The 16,967-nt window shown below is 42.2% G+C and overlaps 2 protein-coding genes across 3 annotated transcripts in view; one reads left to right on the top strand and one right to left on the bottom strand.

The window, feature by feature from the left end:
• lin7a (lin-7 homolog A (C. elegans)) overlaps positions 1-4,029 on the bottom strand; it is a 33,767-nt gene extending 29,738 nt beyond the window's left edge. For both annotated transcript variants that reach the window (XM_069711047.1, XM_069711046.1), the window contains exon 1: positions 3,956-4,029. In XM_069711047.1, coding sequence (XP_069567148.1) covers positions 3,956-3,992 — 37 coding nt within the window. In that variant the 5' untranslated portion in view covers positions 3,993-4,029. The remainder of the gene's footprint in view (positions 1-3,955) is intronic.
• Positions 4,030-9,027: 4,998 nt separating this feature from the next.
• acss3 (acyl-CoA synthetase short chain family member 3) overlaps positions 9,028-16,967 on the top strand; it is a 32,980-nt gene continuing 25,040 nt past the window's right edge. Inside the window, exons 1-5 of the mRNA XM_069711038.1 lie at positions 9,028-9,439; positions 11,477-11,621; positions 12,373-12,561; positions 14,014-14,148; positions 16,685-16,825. Coding sequence (XP_069567139.1) covers positions 9,108-9,439; positions 11,477-11,621; positions 12,373-12,561; positions 14,014-14,148; positions 16,685-16,825 — 942 coding nt within the window. The 5' untranslated portion in view covers positions 9,028-9,107. The remainder of the gene's footprint in view (positions 9,440-11,476; positions 11,622-12,372; positions 12,562-14,013; positions 14,149-16,684; positions 16,826-16,967) is intronic.

Raw genomic sequence — 16,967 nt, 5'->3', positions numbered from 1 at the left:
TGTGATCAAATCTGTAAAACCTGAGGATCCTTTTCTTTAAAACTCAGATTATTGCAGATCAGGACAGACAGAAAAGGCTTAAATGACCCGTCTCCGACTCCCATCGACCCTGAGAGATGCTATCTGGATGTCATGCATGCGAGAATAAATTGTCCTGAAAAGGCCTTGCCATCTGCCACCTCTCCTCTGACCTGGGTGTCCTTGGTGCCCTTGGCAACTCTGCTGCTAAATCCATCCATAAAAACAGAAGAAGAAAAAAAAAAAATTACCCTCTGAATAAGTAAAATGGGACAACAAGGTATTACCAAGCAAGTCCTGTCCCCGTGCCAAGAGAATGAGGTCTAATTTGCCCCACTGCGATGATCTCCCTCATAGCGACAAATAAATCACTCCTGGAGGGCTAATGGCTCCTGCAGGAGCCTGTGGTGAAAGCAGAGACAGGAAACATCACACTCTTATTGTCTTCTTCTTCCTGGGTAATTACTGGCAGTGTCCCTCCAAGACATTACTCAGAGAACCTTTACTTCTGCATTAACAGGAGGCGTCTTTAAATATCAACAAAATGCGTGTGACGTCAGCATGTCAGCGCCCCTCTCATCATTCAAATCGCCGGTGTGACTGAGAGCAGGTGATGCAAATATGGCCTAGATTCAAATCAGCGAACTCGCCGTGATCTCTCGGGAGACAAAACAAGGCCAGCAGCAGGCTGCGGTTACTCCTTTCTCTCTGCTGAGAGAAGGAGATGTGGATTTGTCACACAACGAGGAAAAACCACACTGAGTCATACTCCAAGAGGCAAAAGGCTTCTTTCTAGAGTTGCCATTTTGAACTTGTGTTCAACAAGCCTCACGGGGAGAAATAAAGTGTAGAGAAACCACTTTCTCGATAAACTCAGCGAGATGTTGTATTCTGTGCGAGGAACAAAAACCCTCTTTGATCCGGTTGAAAATCGAACGCTCTCATGCCCTTCGTCGGGTATATGTCCTTGATAATGGGCGGTTAAATGCAACAAGTTTACAGCTTTTCTCCGAAGGTTCTCCGAGGTCACTGGGAAAAGAAGAGGTGCAGCAGAGAAGCTACGTCTTTCAAAGCCCGACATTTCCGGTAAGCGCTTGAGAGTGCAGCTTTGATTCACTCGCGACACTAAAGTTCTGCAATCATGGAACGTAGACTTGCAGGTTGTGAGCGTTAATATACCTCAGCTGCAAACACAACATTTTTTATTTTTTTTGACCACGTATTGAATCCACAGGAGGTACAGATCAACTTTAGGTTGGCAGGTTCCAATTAAATATATTGTTCCAGCCTTGTTATCTGCTTTCAGACCAGACTGAAATATCCCCAACGGTAATCGCTGCTGGATGTGAAATCTTAGTTCCCTCCCCCCCATAAAATTAAGCTTCCTGCGATTGGAGATCCTCTAGCGTTGACATGACGTTGACACTTGTAGCTTTCTGCTTAGTGCTAACATAGTAAAGTGTTTTCGTGGAAACACGCGAACCTCAGAGGGTGAACGTGGTCAATGTTATCCCACTAAACACCAGCATGAGAGCATTTCATGAACAGCATGCAGGATGCTGCTGTTTAACTTTTATCTCAAAGCACAGCCGTGCTGCTGATGTGGACCCCCGTAGTTTTGTTGTATTCATATTTACAATGTTCTCTTTGAAGAGATTCACAGTAGAAACTCGTGCTACTCAATCTCGAGAAGTTTCTGTCGCAATGCCGTCTGCGCTCTCTATTTGGCATGGAGAGGTCGTCGTATTCGTGGTTAGATGCCAGCTCTACAGAGGATGACAGGTTCAAATCCATTGTTCTCGATCGGAGCCTGCTTATCACGATCATTTCCTCTGACAATAACAGGAAGGCCAGTGATGCAAGATCTTTTCATCCTGCTGTGACCCAGCGGGCCGGGTGAGAGCTCTGGAAATGAACATGTTCGTTTGTTTGACAAACTCAGCAACTCAAAGCCTCCACCCAGCCCAGAGACGAGAGCACCTCCTCATTAGCAATTATAGTGTTTTCTCCAAAGTGGCAGCAGCAGCAAGAAGAAAGCCCATAATGTTGTCCCTCACTTGACGGCTCCTGTGTGAAACTATCATTACTGCTGCTCGTGCCATTACAGCTGCCAGCGGGTGACTGGTCGAATTCATGTGAATATGGATCCCCCAACCCCCTCATCCCGCCCCCCTCCTTCCCCTGTGTGCACGCTGAGGTCACATCTGAGTCACTGCCCCAGCAAATGACTACAAACAGATCCAAAGATATTACTCTTAGCCTCTCTGCCTGCTTTTTTTTTTTTTAAATACAGCAAAGCCTCTTTCTATAAATCTACAGGAGGAGTGGTGGGTGGGAAAAGCTTAGGTTGCATTGTTTATCTCTTCGCCTGGTGCAATCTTAGGCCCGTTTCATCAACTCTTCATGGTATAGCACCTCTGCACGCAGCAGATTGTGCATCAGTAAAGCCTGACTGCCCACAGGCATTAAACTCCAGACAAGAACAAATTGCAATGGAGCATATGGGCAATCTGATTCTCGAACAGAAAATGCTAATGTCAGTAATTACCTGAATTAGCAATAACATGTGACATCAATCAGATTAATTCCTGCAATATAATTTATGCTCCCAGCAGATAACGTGTATTTATAGTCCCCTCCCGTGGCTTAGAAGTGACTGGGGAGCTGACGCTAGCTTTACTTGGCACAGAGGAGCTAAGGTGTCTCCGTTGTCCATATCTGACAGCATCCGTTTGCCGTGTAAGGCCGATGCAATATTACACTCCAGCAGCTCGTATGCATTTTGGTCTGAAATGACTGGGAATTTGTCAGTTGTGACCTAAAAATAGACTCAAACAAGAAAGTAAAGGGATTTAGCACGACTCTCTCTACTTCTTAAGTGTGTATGTTGAACATGTTGTACTTAAAAACCTCCTAGTGTATTTACTATGATATGACTGAAGAGACTTTAAGTTTGTTTTTTTTTTTACATTTTTTTTTTTTTTTTACATTTCTACCTGAAATTATTAAATGATTGCAGCTGTTTTCTTTTAGAGGGGAAATAGAACAAATAACAATGGTGCGAAATGTCCCCCTGGGGGGCGGGGGGGGGGGGGCTTTACTACCACGTGAATGACGTCGGGGTTGGTGGGCGACAAATATGTGTTTAAGTCACGTGGTCTACAATTACTACCCAAGCAGCTCTCGGTAAACACTACCTGAGATTCAATAGCGAAACGGTGTCGCCACCAACACATGACATCATTAGTCCTGAATTACAGTTCGCCTGCACACTGTATTCATCCGACAAGTGTAAAAAAATAATAATAATAATTTTAAAAAAAAAGACAACAAAATACACCTTTGTTCATATTCGCTATCAGGACACCCACCTCTGCCTGTGTTGCACCTGCCCAGTTCAAACACAAAGTTGCCTCCCGTCTGACAAAGTAGACCTGCGTGCCGAAGCGCTCCGGGAGCTTTTCGTTTGCAGATGAAGATCAAAAAGCGATCTGTAACGGGACATTACTCCCGAGGAGGTTGCATAATACGGATGGAATAAACCAAACGCGTCGTAAGCGTGTTCATTTTTTTTTTTTTTCCAGGTGTCTAAAAGACCCCACAGTAGTTTGACGGAGGAAACGAGCGCTTCGTTCTGCAAAAAAAAAAAAAAAAAAAAAAAAAAATGTAAATGCACGCATGCACGCGCACAGAACCGACAAGCTGGACGCTTTTCTTGTATTTAGAATAGCGCGAGCTCAGAGGCTGTTGTCATTGGGATAAGGACCCGTGCAGATAATATGTAGGAAATCCGAGCAGGGCGGAAAAAAAAAACAAAAAAAAACAACAACACCTGGATCTAATCCGGGTTGCAAGATCCTGGTTGAAGTTTTTAAAGGGTGAACAAGAAAAATGTCTCGGACGACGAGCATAAAATGAAAAGCTCCGAGCGCCTTACCTCGATCCAGCGTGAGCGGTTGGACCACTGTCGCCATGACTGCTGTTTACTGGAGACTGAAGAGACTACAGGAGCTGCAGCATCACAGAGAGGGAGAGGGAGGGAGGGAGGGAGGGAGAGAGAGAGAGAGAGAGAGAGAGAGGGAGGAGGGGAGATGTTGGGAGAGGATTAATCTACGTCCTCGTTTCATCTCATCACCCGGCACACTCTCATTTTCTTAACAGGAAATAAATTTGCAATTAAACTCATTATACAGTAATTACAATATTTGCAAGCTCTTTGCAGGCTAAATTTACTGCTGAAAGTGTTTAGTTAGGTAGTTGAATGGATGTCAGCTACGATCAAGATATAAATAAAAGGCTCCTATAAAATCTACTCGGGGAGACAAGGTTTCTGACTGGAATGTGACCAAAAGTATGTGGACACCTGAGCATTGTACCCGCATGATCCACGGTTATCAATCTGGAATGTCTCTCTGTCCTCTATGTAGGAAAGTAACAGCATGGATAAGGCTCCAAATCAGCCACAAAAAAAACATTCTCCACATTTTCCACACCAAATTGGGAAAGCCTTCTCTGTAAAGGATCTCTCTTTTTTGTGTCTAAAATACTGAACGCTGTTAAAGCAGCAGCTTTACCTTTAACTACAACTAAATAGCCAATTCAAAACCAGCGTGTGTCCATATAGTGCACATCATAAGGGCAGCATCCAGCATTTTCAATTTAGCTTACAATATGTTGACGTGCAATGATATATATCTGATATACAACGTCAGCCATCCTGTCCCTATTACATATTTGAGCTTCACCATATTCCACAGTCAACCTGTGGCTCTGTGTGTGCGCATGGACTTTCACTTATTTTGTCTGCATGTGTGGCTGCTTAGCTATGTATAATCCTTTCATCCATCGCGCTTCGAGAGATCAGTTGATTGCAACCATGCTTGCCATTAAGGTTTATTGTGAACCGCTGAGCCATGCCTCCTCTTATCTCCTCCCTTGGCTTCATGCACCGCATGCAGCCTGATAAGGACTGAATGATGGTAGTGAACCTAAATTGAAGGGCTTAAGAATTAATCCTCGTGTTTATGTGCCACCGCAGAACCGAGCCAAACCACTGACTCTCTTCATTTGCTGTAGATCTGCTGCCTAATGGAGCCTGCTGCCGCGGCATATCTCATACGTGGTCAGTCATTACAGCTGACGGAGGCAGTGTTCAACAAAAACAAGTGGCGAGGATGCAGAGGCCGCGTGACGCGCCGCGTGGCTCACAAACCGTGACTTCACCGTGACAAATCCGAGCTGTAAACACGAATACACACCTGAGGCCAAGATGCATGCTCCCGTGTGCACAGCTATTCGGGGCAACGTCAAATCTATTTAATATTAAAAAAAAACTAAAAACTAAAAAAAAAAAAAAAACGTATCTAATCTATAACCATTTAGGAAGCAATTACCTCACTTCTAACCTCACTTCATTTTCAAATTGGCAGTTTTGGAGTAAAAAAAAAAAGTAAAAATCAATGCACCTCTGATGATTTCAGTTAGATTCATTTTTCATGTTTAAGTGCGTCGGCGAATGTCGCCTTCATCAGAGCTCGTTCTGTTTCTTGATTTGAAAGCATTCCTAAAACCCGCACACTTGTAATCACGCGGCCCGCGTGTGCTGGTGAATAGCAGCCACCCCACGGTCCCACCCAGCTGCACGCAGATAAAAACTAAGTGGTGGGCTGGAGAGAGAGAGAGAGAGAGAGAGAGACCGAGAGGGCTTAGAGAGCACGCAGAAGGAGGGCACGGAGAGATTACAGGCTCACATCCATACGGCCTGGAATACAGTTCTGCTTTTTTTTTTTTTTTTTTTTTAAAGAGGTGGGATTATACTGCGATGCTCTTAAAACCAAGTGAATTGATTTCCGAAAGGCTTCCGCTCCCACGAGAGAAAGATACGCAAGAGGGCGTGAAGACGGGACAAATACAGACGACCGGACTGCATGTTTGCAGTGGGATTAGAGCTCATAGCACCAGTCAGTGTCAGAGCTCTGCTTGTGGCCTGAATTCCCATCAGTGCTTCATAAAAATGAATTCAACAGGAATAGTTTGAAACTTTAGGGGGCGGGGGGCACACGTATTCCCTTTCCCACCCAAAAAGTTAGATGATGTTGATAAATTTAAGGCTACAGGCAGTTTGCTAAGTTTAGCAACATGAGAAACAAGTGAAACAACTCGCCAAGCGACCGTCTGAAGCTCGCTAAACTGGCTGCGCTGGGTTTGCTCAATCAGAACCAAAACAATTAAAAGAAATGGTGGTTTTATGGACTTACATGCCAGATTTGTTCTTTGCGGGCCAAAGTCTTTGAGTTTCTTTTGATTGACCTTAAAAGTTATGACATGCTGGATTCCTGCGATCGGTACTGCGAGATTGAAGGAGTACTGCTTTACTAACGGATTACAGAGGTGTCATGTCCAGCTAGTGACTGTTCATCTTGTACTTATTACAAAAGTAACATGAATATATTTCACCAACCTGCGCAACACAGACTGTGGAATATGTCACGTCAAACTTGGGAGGAAAAACACAACATCTAAAAAAAAAATAATGCACTCATGTAATAGTTTGTGATTTCCTACTTTTTCCTGCCGCAGCACTGTTGTTTAAAACCGAGCTCCATCAGGCGGCGGCTGACGGATAATGAAAGTACATCATCATGAGAAATGTGGGCGGTAAAAACAGGCAGACATCTTTAAAAACTGGATTTATGTTTTAACAAGACACGCTGACGCAGCAAAACGTGCAGTTTCCTTTACAGGAACGGCTGAGTGAAGTAGCACCGTGGAGATATTGTGGACATATTATTATATTATAAGATATTCACCAACTTCTCAAGGTTGTCCTCGACAGTTGTAAACTTTTCCGAGTGCAACTTAAATAAATGCCTTTCTCGAGGAAGCCTGACGTATTGCTTGTCACCCGTTTTGCCTTTGCCATGGGGCTTTGACCTTTAACACAACTTTCCGTTCGACCGTTTGGCTACTGACGCCCCCTTCAGGGAAACAGCACTTACTTTGTCACTTTCAATCTGGAAAAAAACCCAAATAGGATTATGTGTCTGATTTGTAACATTGTTACGCAACATGAAAACGCCACGCTGCTACTCCTTTGACATTTTAATAGCTCCGAGACTGATAGTAAAAATATTAAAACATCTGTGTGTTTACTGAATCCCTCTCACTCATCTCACTGTGTCAAAGCTCATCCTCATCCCTTCCTCTGACTGAGATTCATTAGGAGGATAATTAACAAGGGGTAATGGCTTTCACCTGTATTCGCTTGATGAAATAATTGTGCCCCTTGCAGTACCTTTCCAATTCCTAAAAGCAAATGCACTCAGCTGTAATAGGCTGTTATGATGTATCACGTCTTTAAAACTGTGAATAATATTGACTGAAGCCATTATGACAAGCTGCTCTGACAAATGCCGCATCTAAAACCCATTCAAAACGCTATATAGCAGTCATTAGCTTCAAACTAATATGATTATAATTATATATTAAGACCCTTTGTGGAGATTAAAAAAAAAAAAAAAAATCCAGCCTGGAAATGAATCATTTGTAGATAAATGACCTCAAACTGTTTCTAAAGGGCAGTCGGCTGATTTCTGCTTCAAAAAGATTCACACTCATGACATGAAATCAGAGAAGCGGGTAAGATGGAGGGGTCATAATAAGCCACCTTGGACTCCGACTCAGGGCTGATTAGACTGTGCGAGCGGCTAGTGCTCTGTGCGTGTCCGATGCCAGAGACTTACAAGATTTATAAATATTCTGCCAATAGCATCTGCACTGTTCTCAAAAACCGAGCAAATTACAGCACGAGTAAGTAGACGGGAGGCGTCGCTTCGCTGTTCATTTTTTGAGGAACATGAATATAAATCGCAACGAATGTGCTCTGTTGAAATGTGATGAAATTTGAATCAATATTAGATCAATAAAAGCACAACAAGCACAGTTTCATCACGTCTAAAAATCCACAGGGTGAGGCTGACAGGTGATGGGTTTAAGAAGGGGTTGGTCAACAATTCAAAATAGGTGGCAAGTATATATATATATAAAAAGATCTGTGGTGTTTATTACTTTGAGGTTTTGCCAATCATTTGAAATCTTTAAAAAAAACAAAAATGTATTGTTTATCTTTCCAGCAAACCTCTGGAGAAATGCAAGTACGGTGAGAGGTGTAATAAACAACCGCTTCTCTGGAAAGAGTGTGATGCCTCCAGAAGCAACTCATGGAAAACACCCCTCTGCATGTATAAATAGAAACAGATGACCTGAAATATCAGATGGATGAGTTGTTCAACCAGGGGCACCCAGCACAGGGGTCACATCCAGGGGGCCAGATGGATTATGGGTATTTACCAGGGGCTTGAAAAATGGCAGTGACGTGTGGGAGGACGCGGAGCTGCCGTGATGGAGACGACAAACGATGGAACCGTGTTTTTAATTGACTGTACACAGCAATTATTTTTATAAACATCCTCGAGCAAGCCGATGAACGCATTCCCTGATCAGTTTAAACAGATGCGTTTTTTTTTTTTGTTTTTTTTTTCACTAGAGAGGGGAGTATAAATACGATGCCAAGCACACTGAAAAATAAATGGTGTTGCTACTGAAAAATACAGATGTGATGGGCAGGAGCACCATGTCAATAAAATGGATTTCTGCTTGTTTTGCACTATAAAAGGCACGTTATGGGCAGAATGGCTATTCTGGACAAGCCTATTGGGGGTTGTGTGATTATGATTTCAAGCTGCATGTAAGACCGCATGACTTTAAAAAAAAAAAAAAATTATTCTTTGAAATGCATATTTCACAGGATACATTTTTATTTAACTTTTTTTTTTCTAAACAGCAAGTTTTGTGGCAGTCTGCGGTGCTGTGTAATATAAGTGGTGAATGGGGCTTAAAGCTCCTCCTGCTTCAACTACATCCAATTCAGAGTCCGCCTTCCTTCAGGGCATTGCAAAGATTCCCGCTGGGTTTTCCCATCTTAGCCTTTCGGACCCCGGAAGAGGGAGAAACTCGCGGAAGAAGAAGTTTACCTTTTTTTCCTTTTTTTTTTTAAATTTAATTTTTTTTAAAACCCAACTACAGCAGCAATGCACTTCCAAGTTAAACTCGCAGTGCGCCTGAATCGCTGCGCTCCTGTCCAGCGCAAGAAGACTCCCGGGAGGCGGCTGTGGTCTCCGTGTGCAGCTGCACAACAACGACACGTGAACGGGGCAGCGAGGTCGCACGTTTTCGCAAGTAGCGAGCCGTGTTTCTCCCCGCGGAGCCGCAGAAACTACGCATCGGACTGCGCCCACAGCCGAGCCGTCGCCACGGCGCGGGACAACCCCGATCGATTCTGGGGTGAAGTGGGACGAGACATAAGCTGGTTTGAACCCTGGAGGAAAACTTTGCACGTTGAAGATCCTGTTTTCCCTGACTGGTAGGTAAACAATGTTGAAACTGAAATCCCATTTCTTTCAACTAATTGCATCCCATTTCAGCAATACGTTTTGGACACCTAAGTTAACTATAAGTGCAAAAAAAGAAAGAAAAAGCCGATGTAAAGTCTTATCTTCACTTCCCTCAGCTTAAAAATTGACATTTTAAGGAGGTCTTGTGTTTTCAAACGAGTCGAACAATATTATGCCTACTGCTCGGCTTTGCAGTGATATTTGTTTTGTTATGTTGGGAGAAAGATAACAGGCACATTTAAATGTAAATAATCATGCAGCGGTTAAGAGAATTCTCTTTATAGGTTAACATTGATAACAACTGGGCCGACATACATGGAGACCAGCAAAGTCTCCGTTTTCCTCATTCTGTTACACTCATTGTGAAATACTTTAAGTTAATATAGTTAACATATGCAATTGTTGCTGTAGCAGTATAATACTACAGTTAGTACAGCTACTTTCGTTGTGTACTAACGTCGGCAGTGTTTTCTCAAATAGTACCATGCCGTTGTTTACTCACCGGAAATGACGACTGAGGACTTTAAATGGATCGCGCTACAAAATATCCGACCGTGTTTTCGCGCCCCCCTTTTGTTTCACGCGCACAATAAACTGGTGGCTTCTGTAGAACAACAGTACAGCTGTATGTTGTAAAACAACAACAACAACAACAACAACAACAAAAAACACTCTTGTGTGCGACTAAGTCCGAACCGCAACAGCTTTGGCTTCGGCTCGCGAGTTTAATGGGGTTGGAAGAGGCCCCGCCCCTTCCGTTACGGAGCCACGATGGCGCCCGTTGAGGTCAAGAAGTGGCTAATGTTTATGAAAAAGTTTGCAAGAATATTAAAGATCATCAATAAACGCAATGAGAAATGAATAATAATAGCCATTGCCTAAGGGAATATCGGGGTGTTTACAAAATGGATTAAAAGTCAGATAGATAGATAATAATTTATTTATCCCACAGTGGGGAAATTTAGTCGTCACAGCAGCAATAGAAACACAGTTAGGGGAAAAAAAAAATACAAATACATATACAAACATCATTAAAATGCACAACAGCCCGCACACTGAAAAATGAAATGAAAAGGTTTTTGTTTGTTTGTTTGTGTCATTGTCTATTACACCATCGAGCGGGGTAGGCAGAGCTGCAGCTCTATGAATCTGGTGCAGTTACAAAGAAGGACTAGGCCACCGGGTCCCTCAGGCTTCCCAAACAGCAGATCCCAGACACCAATCTGCTCATCCTGTTTGCTTCTCTTTGTCCATATGTACAGCACCAGAATGACTCGAAACTGTTTGCATTATCGAGAACATTGATTTGCTGTGTACTACTTGGTTATGCATATGTTTCAGTCGGAGTCGGTCTCAAGTTGTGTGCAGCTTTTTAAGTCAAAGAAATGGGCCCCGTCAGCCAAAATTACACACTTAAAACACAATTTGTTCTCAGAGTTGGTAGAGATGTTGGGATGTGATAATAAGAATAATAAACTTTATTTGTATAGCACCTTTCATACAAGAAATGCAGCTCAAAGTGCTTTACAGCAAGAGAATTACATGAAGTGTTTAACATAAAAACAGATATAAAAGGAACATTTAAATTTATAGAAAAGAAATAAGATGCATAAGAAACAGATAAAATGCATAAAATCAAACAAATAGAGTTCAAATATAAAATAAGAAATATGCATTTTAAAGGCGCGGTAGTTCAAGTGCAAAAGAGCTTCAAGAGTAAGTAGTTAGAGGCTGATGTAAAGAGATATGTTTTCAGCTTTCTTTTAAGTTATTAACTGGGCAGCTTCCCTGATATCTTAACAGGTAGTTTGGAGCAGAACTGACAAAAGCTGAATCCATAATTTTCTTTCGGCTATTTGCTGAGAACCTCCAATAGTGGTAGTGATACATTTTGCTTACCTAAAATGTACTCGATCGTATATATATATATATATTTAGAAACTTTCGGTATGCATGTTTACATTTATTTATGTTGCTTGTTGGTTGAAGATGTGCTTCTCTGTCAGGTTTGTTGGAGGAAAGTTAAACATGTGCTACAACGCTGTGGATCGTCACGTGGAAAGCGGCCGCGGACAGCAACCCGCTATCATTTATGACAGCCCAGTGACTGGAACTAAACAGATCGTCACTTTCAGGCAACTCCAGGACCAGGTAAATAGTATTATTTAAATGAGATGTCACAGAACTGAACAGCATGAAGAGCTGTGTGGACACGGGAGTCACATTGTTAAAGTCTGGACTGCCAGGATGTGTGTGTGTGTGTGTGGGGGGGTGATTTTGAGGCATGCAAACAAACTTTGTTTGGATTTTGAGTCCGTAATGTAGAGCTCGTCAGTATTGCTATGACAGTAAATACATTTTCCATCTTTCAGCTGAGTGTTTCCCAGCATGGCTACTGGATCGAGCCAACATTAGCATGGAGGGCAGAGAAACACAACAACAGAAAGAATTGGAAAATTAGGAACTTGATTGATATTTTTGGACAGACGCTTCAGCTGAAACAATAATATTTTAATGGACAAAAATATAGCTTTTTTTTTGCTGGCTTTCACCCCGAGGCTAAAAAACACTGGATTAATTTTTAATGTACTGAGTTCTGTCATTTGTTAAGTTATGTCCAACTGAAGTCAATGCACAGCATTGACTACACTGACTACATTGCACAGCATTCTTACATTGACAAATACATGTCCAACTGAAGGTAATAAAAACACCTGGAAAAATTCACAAAATTTTTTTTATCATTAATAACCCAAAAACCATCCACAGAAAAATCCCAGACTTCCATTATTTTTTAACTTTGTTAGTTAATGATGGTATGTTGCTTACGGTAGTGAAATTACCTCAAACAAAATGCATGTTGACACTCACTCTGCGCCGCCTCCTCTGTATTGTGGTCCAGGTGTCCAGGTTAGCAGGAGTCTTGGTGAAGAACGGGGTGCAGAAAGGAGATCTTGTCGTCATCTACATGCCCATGGTGCCCCAAGCCATGTTCACCATGTTGGCCTGTGCCCGGATCGGCGCCCCACACAGCCTCATCTTTGGCGGCTTCGCCTCTAAGGAGCTCTCTGTCCGCATCAATCATGCCAAGGTTAGGAGCCGCTGCCATTCACCTTGTGGCTGATGTTTATCTTTGTTTTTAAGCCGTGACATCAGGACTACATGATTTGTTATTAAGTAAGTACGTCGTTAAAAACTAAAGGACAGGCTCATGTGTTGAGGCTTTGTGCTTTTTACGTACTGACATGAAGCCGGCTGACAATATGGCTGCGACAAATAATTGTACAATTCTCATTTTCACTTGACGTAAGTAATCTGCGCCACACATCTCGTAAAATATCTGAAATACTTAAAGCCAAAGGTGCCCGAGGCGTCGTTGTTTCATTAAGCTCCAGATGAATCTCTCACAATGGAAAGCACTTTGCTTGCTTTTCCTTTTTGCAACAGCTTGCATACACCAGCAGATGTCAAGGCCATTTGCTCTTAGATAGTTTAACAGGGCAATGGAAGACTTAACATTTTGACGGGAAATGTTCCTGAAGATAATAATTATATTATAGATTTATATAATTATCAATGGAGGAGGAAATACAGCATTTTTAAGTATTGCCAAAATACTTGACCAAGAATTTAAAACTGTAATTGTTGAGATGTTCATGTTTAAGTACTGTCTGACTTATATTCAGATGAATAGGTAATCTATTTAGACTCTGAACAAACACACTTCTGTCATAGAAATTTATCCCTTTTTGTAATCTAATGTAAAGCAGTGATTGTTGTTTAGCGTGCTATTAACATTGCAATGCCCTCTAATGGCCACCAGGGGAAATTAGCTAACTGTTAAAGTTTTACTCACTACACTGGCACACCGACTGTGCAGGTGTTTTTTGTACGTACTGCACAGCAAGGATCTTATTGTTTATCTGAATCTCCAATGAAGCTGCTTGTTGATAAACACGCTGTATTTCCTGTAACCCTGGAAATGTTTTAATATGAAACAGCAACAGTAGGAAAGGTTCATGTTGTGTTGCTGGTAATTTAACACCCAGGAACAGGAGTGACACAAAACTGAAAGTAAACTAACCACACAGAGACTTTTAAAAGTGACATTTCTCTCTCGTCTCCAACACTGACATGGAGAGACCAGCTTCCAAAGACACAGCTAAGGGATCCACACCGTTACTGTGAAAATCCTCCATGAATGGGTGTGTTCCAGTTAGGGTTCATCTTCCTTGTAGCTTTGGTCTGAAGCTACTTCGTCTGAGAGTTAGAGGAATTGTTTCTGACTCTATAGGAACACCTCAGATTTGTTGCAAGCCTGTAATTTATTCTGGACTCACATGCATGCTAATAAGGCGTATGTGAACTGCATTTAACTTGACAACGGCTCGCTGCTATAGACGCCAGACTCAAACCATTATTACCCTGCTAAATATGCGAGTCGAGTCCAGTTTCTTATCTAGCTGGAGAAAAATGTAATGATGCTGCAAGCTCGTCGACATTTGAACACAGTCAAAACTCTCAAGTTATCGGTCTTTTTCAGCCCAAGATGATGGTGACGGCCTCGTTTGGCATCGAGCCCGGCAGAAGAGTCGAGTACATCCCTCTGGTGAAGAAGGCCTTGGATCTGAGCTCTCACAGGCCCTCCAAAGTCCTCATCTACAACAGGCCGAACATGGTAAGAAGCCCGGAGCACCATGAACCTGAATGTGACACGGTGCTGTTGTTTCTAAGCGTGGTGGTTATGTGGGAGAATGTATGAAAGTTTGGAAGACGTTTATAAAACTGATTAGTTGAGTCACGGTTAGCTGCTTTTGGGAGAAAAGGTTTTCCGTAGGCAAGCAGTTGCATCATTTAACTAAATCGAAAGCATACGGTTTCAAAGGATTTTTGTCTTGGTTTGGCTGAATGTTTGTCAGTGGGAAGATAGTATGACAATTATTTAAAAATTGTAAAGGTAAAATAAGACATTGAAAGATGTGTGTGGTGTGTTTGTAGCTGAAGGATGGAGGTTAGTGCCAGTCTTTGGCAGATCCAGCGTACATCCAACAGACAGCTTTTTTAGAATAATTCTACATATACAGCACACAAATATGCATTAATATGAAGACAGCCATAAATTGTATATAAAGATGGATGAGGTGGGTTTTCATTGGAGAAAGTTTGAACCCCAGAGGTGCAGCTTTGGAGCTTTACTCAGGAAACTCGCCCCGCTACCTCGAGTGCAAATCAACGCCAGCTTACTGGAAACACCAACTGCTCCACATGTGGGAGAAAATTAGCTACCTTAGCGATATTGTGCTAACAGGGCAGGTGTCGCTGTTACAAACATGAAACTTTGTCAAATATTGTGACAGCATCTGACTCCTTAACCACAAATACACTAGAACTGCGTGTCTGCAGAGAAATCTCAGATTATTCGTTAAACACAAGCTCTAAAAGTCCGATTTTTAAACCGTGGCTCTCAATAGGCATCAGAGCTCCAACAAGCTTTTTTAATGTTACTCAACAAGCAATACATTTCTAAAATAACCACCGGCACACTTAATTCATTGTTTAAAACGTTTTGAATAGGACTCAATGGGAGCGGGCATCTCCAGGCTGCAGCAGGGCTCAGCTTTGAGCCGTGGTCGTTGCCGCTTGTGGACAGCAAGCTGACATTTGTTGTTGTATGCAGGCATAAATTAAACAAGGCTGAATTTTATGTCGGGAAGAATTATTCTTAAAATTGATTGCAGAGTCTTGTGGTTGTTCTCCTGAAATTAAATCACTGTCTCCCTCAGATCTACCAGCTCTGTGCTGTAACTGAATGAACCTTACATGATTTATCAGATCTGGTTTGGTCCCTCTAGTTTTATCTACCAGTGAAGGATCTGTGAGGAGAAAATTCACAGAAAACTAAACCCAATAAATTAATGTGAAGCAGGACTTTGAATGTGGCTGCAGCTGCTTTATCAAACGCTGCATTCAGTAAGCAGGAGTTTATGGTTCAGTAAGCCTTGCCAAATCAGCCAAGTTTTATTCTGACTCGGCTTTCAGAAAAAAAGTAATGCATTTGAGAAAGCCGGCGGTTCTGTGAGACGTCTGTCTTTGGATCAAGAGTCTGAGTCTGATATTGAAGACGTCTTTGCCTTGACACTCTTTAATGGAAACCAAAGAAAAGGGCATTTCTCTTGCCTCCTGGGGTGATTAAATGTTAATGAAATCTAAGTATCAAAGAGGGGTTTATGTTTGAAATGTCAGCCGGAGATGTAAGGGGCATTAATCTATGACCTGCAATGATCTCCGCTCCTCAGAGTTTTATGAAAAATTTATATTTATTGGATGACTTCTGTGAATTTATTTCCCTCCAGTCACATCTAAGGCAGGCAAGCAGAGGGAGTTTGTTTGTCTCTTTTTCCCCAAAGTCAAAGAGAAGTTTTGAAGCTAACTATTTAGGTCAAAAGAATTGATTATTTAAGCATGGATGAAGTCCCAGAGATATTTTATAACCATTTGGAGGTATCAGCAGCAATACTATGTACCGATTTTAACAGTTTTCTATTACAAAATGCAAATAAGTTTCCCCTCATTATCATCCCTCTGCGCCCGTGACCGCCTTTTTGTGATGTCCGTTTGTCCGTCCGTCCGTCTTGTTCTCGTGAAGGTGCTATCTCAAAAAGGGGGAGGGACTTGGCAAAAACATTCACTTGATACCAAGGATGAACTGATTCGATTTTGGGGGTCAAAGGTCCAAGGTCAAGGTCACTGTGATCCTAATTTGAGACATGAACATAATGTCTCGGGAACACCTGGATGGAATTTCTTCAAATGTGACACAATCGTTCAGGTGACCTCAAGGATGAACTGATTAGAGATTGGTGGTTGAATGTCAAAGTTCAAGGTCACCGTGGCCTCATGTCCCTCTCATTCTCACAAGAATTTATTTTCACTGTCCCATCTGTGCTCGTGAATGCGACATTTCAGAAACATCTAGAGGAAATGTCTTCAAGTTTGTCAAAATTTTTCAATTTAACCCAAAAATGCTCTGACAAAATTTTGGTGGTCAAAATGAACACGATATCTCAGGAACGTCTTGAGAAAATCTATAATAATGTGGCACCAGCATGTATGTACATGAACTGCACACTGCAACAGGTGGTAGTTCTAGTTTTAATAGTGGATTTATTAAAATGCAAATAAGTGTACCTTCTTTATTTTTCCTTGCGTTCCAGGAGAAAGTATCTCTCGGTCCTGAGCTGAGTCTGGACTGGGACGAAGAGATGGCCACTGCTCGGCCCCATGACTGCGTGTCTCTGCCCTCCAACCATCCTCTCTACGTGCTCTACACATCTGGGACCACCGGAACACCAAAGGTAAATCAGCATGTGATTCACACAATTATTGATTTCATGTCGTCATGCGTTCTCCTGTGGATGAGTTCCAGGACTCACCGTTCTCTGCGACTCATCTGATCGTTGACTCTGCAGGAAAAAGAAAGAAATCCAGGCCCAATCT

This window comes from Brachyistius frenatus, unplaced genomic scaffold, assembly GCF_029030835.1.
Source record: "Brachyistius frenatus isolate BFR_SWC_R1_liver_20210118 unplaced genomic scaffold, ASM2903083v1 Contig_96, whole genome shotgun sequence".
Classification (NCBI taxonomy): domain Eukaryota; kingdom Metazoa; phylum Chordata; class Actinopteri; family Embiotocidae; genus Brachyistius; species Brachyistius frenatus.
The sequence above is the reverse complement of the archived record's forward strand: the minus strand, read 5'-3'. Positions and strand labels throughout refer to the sequence as shown.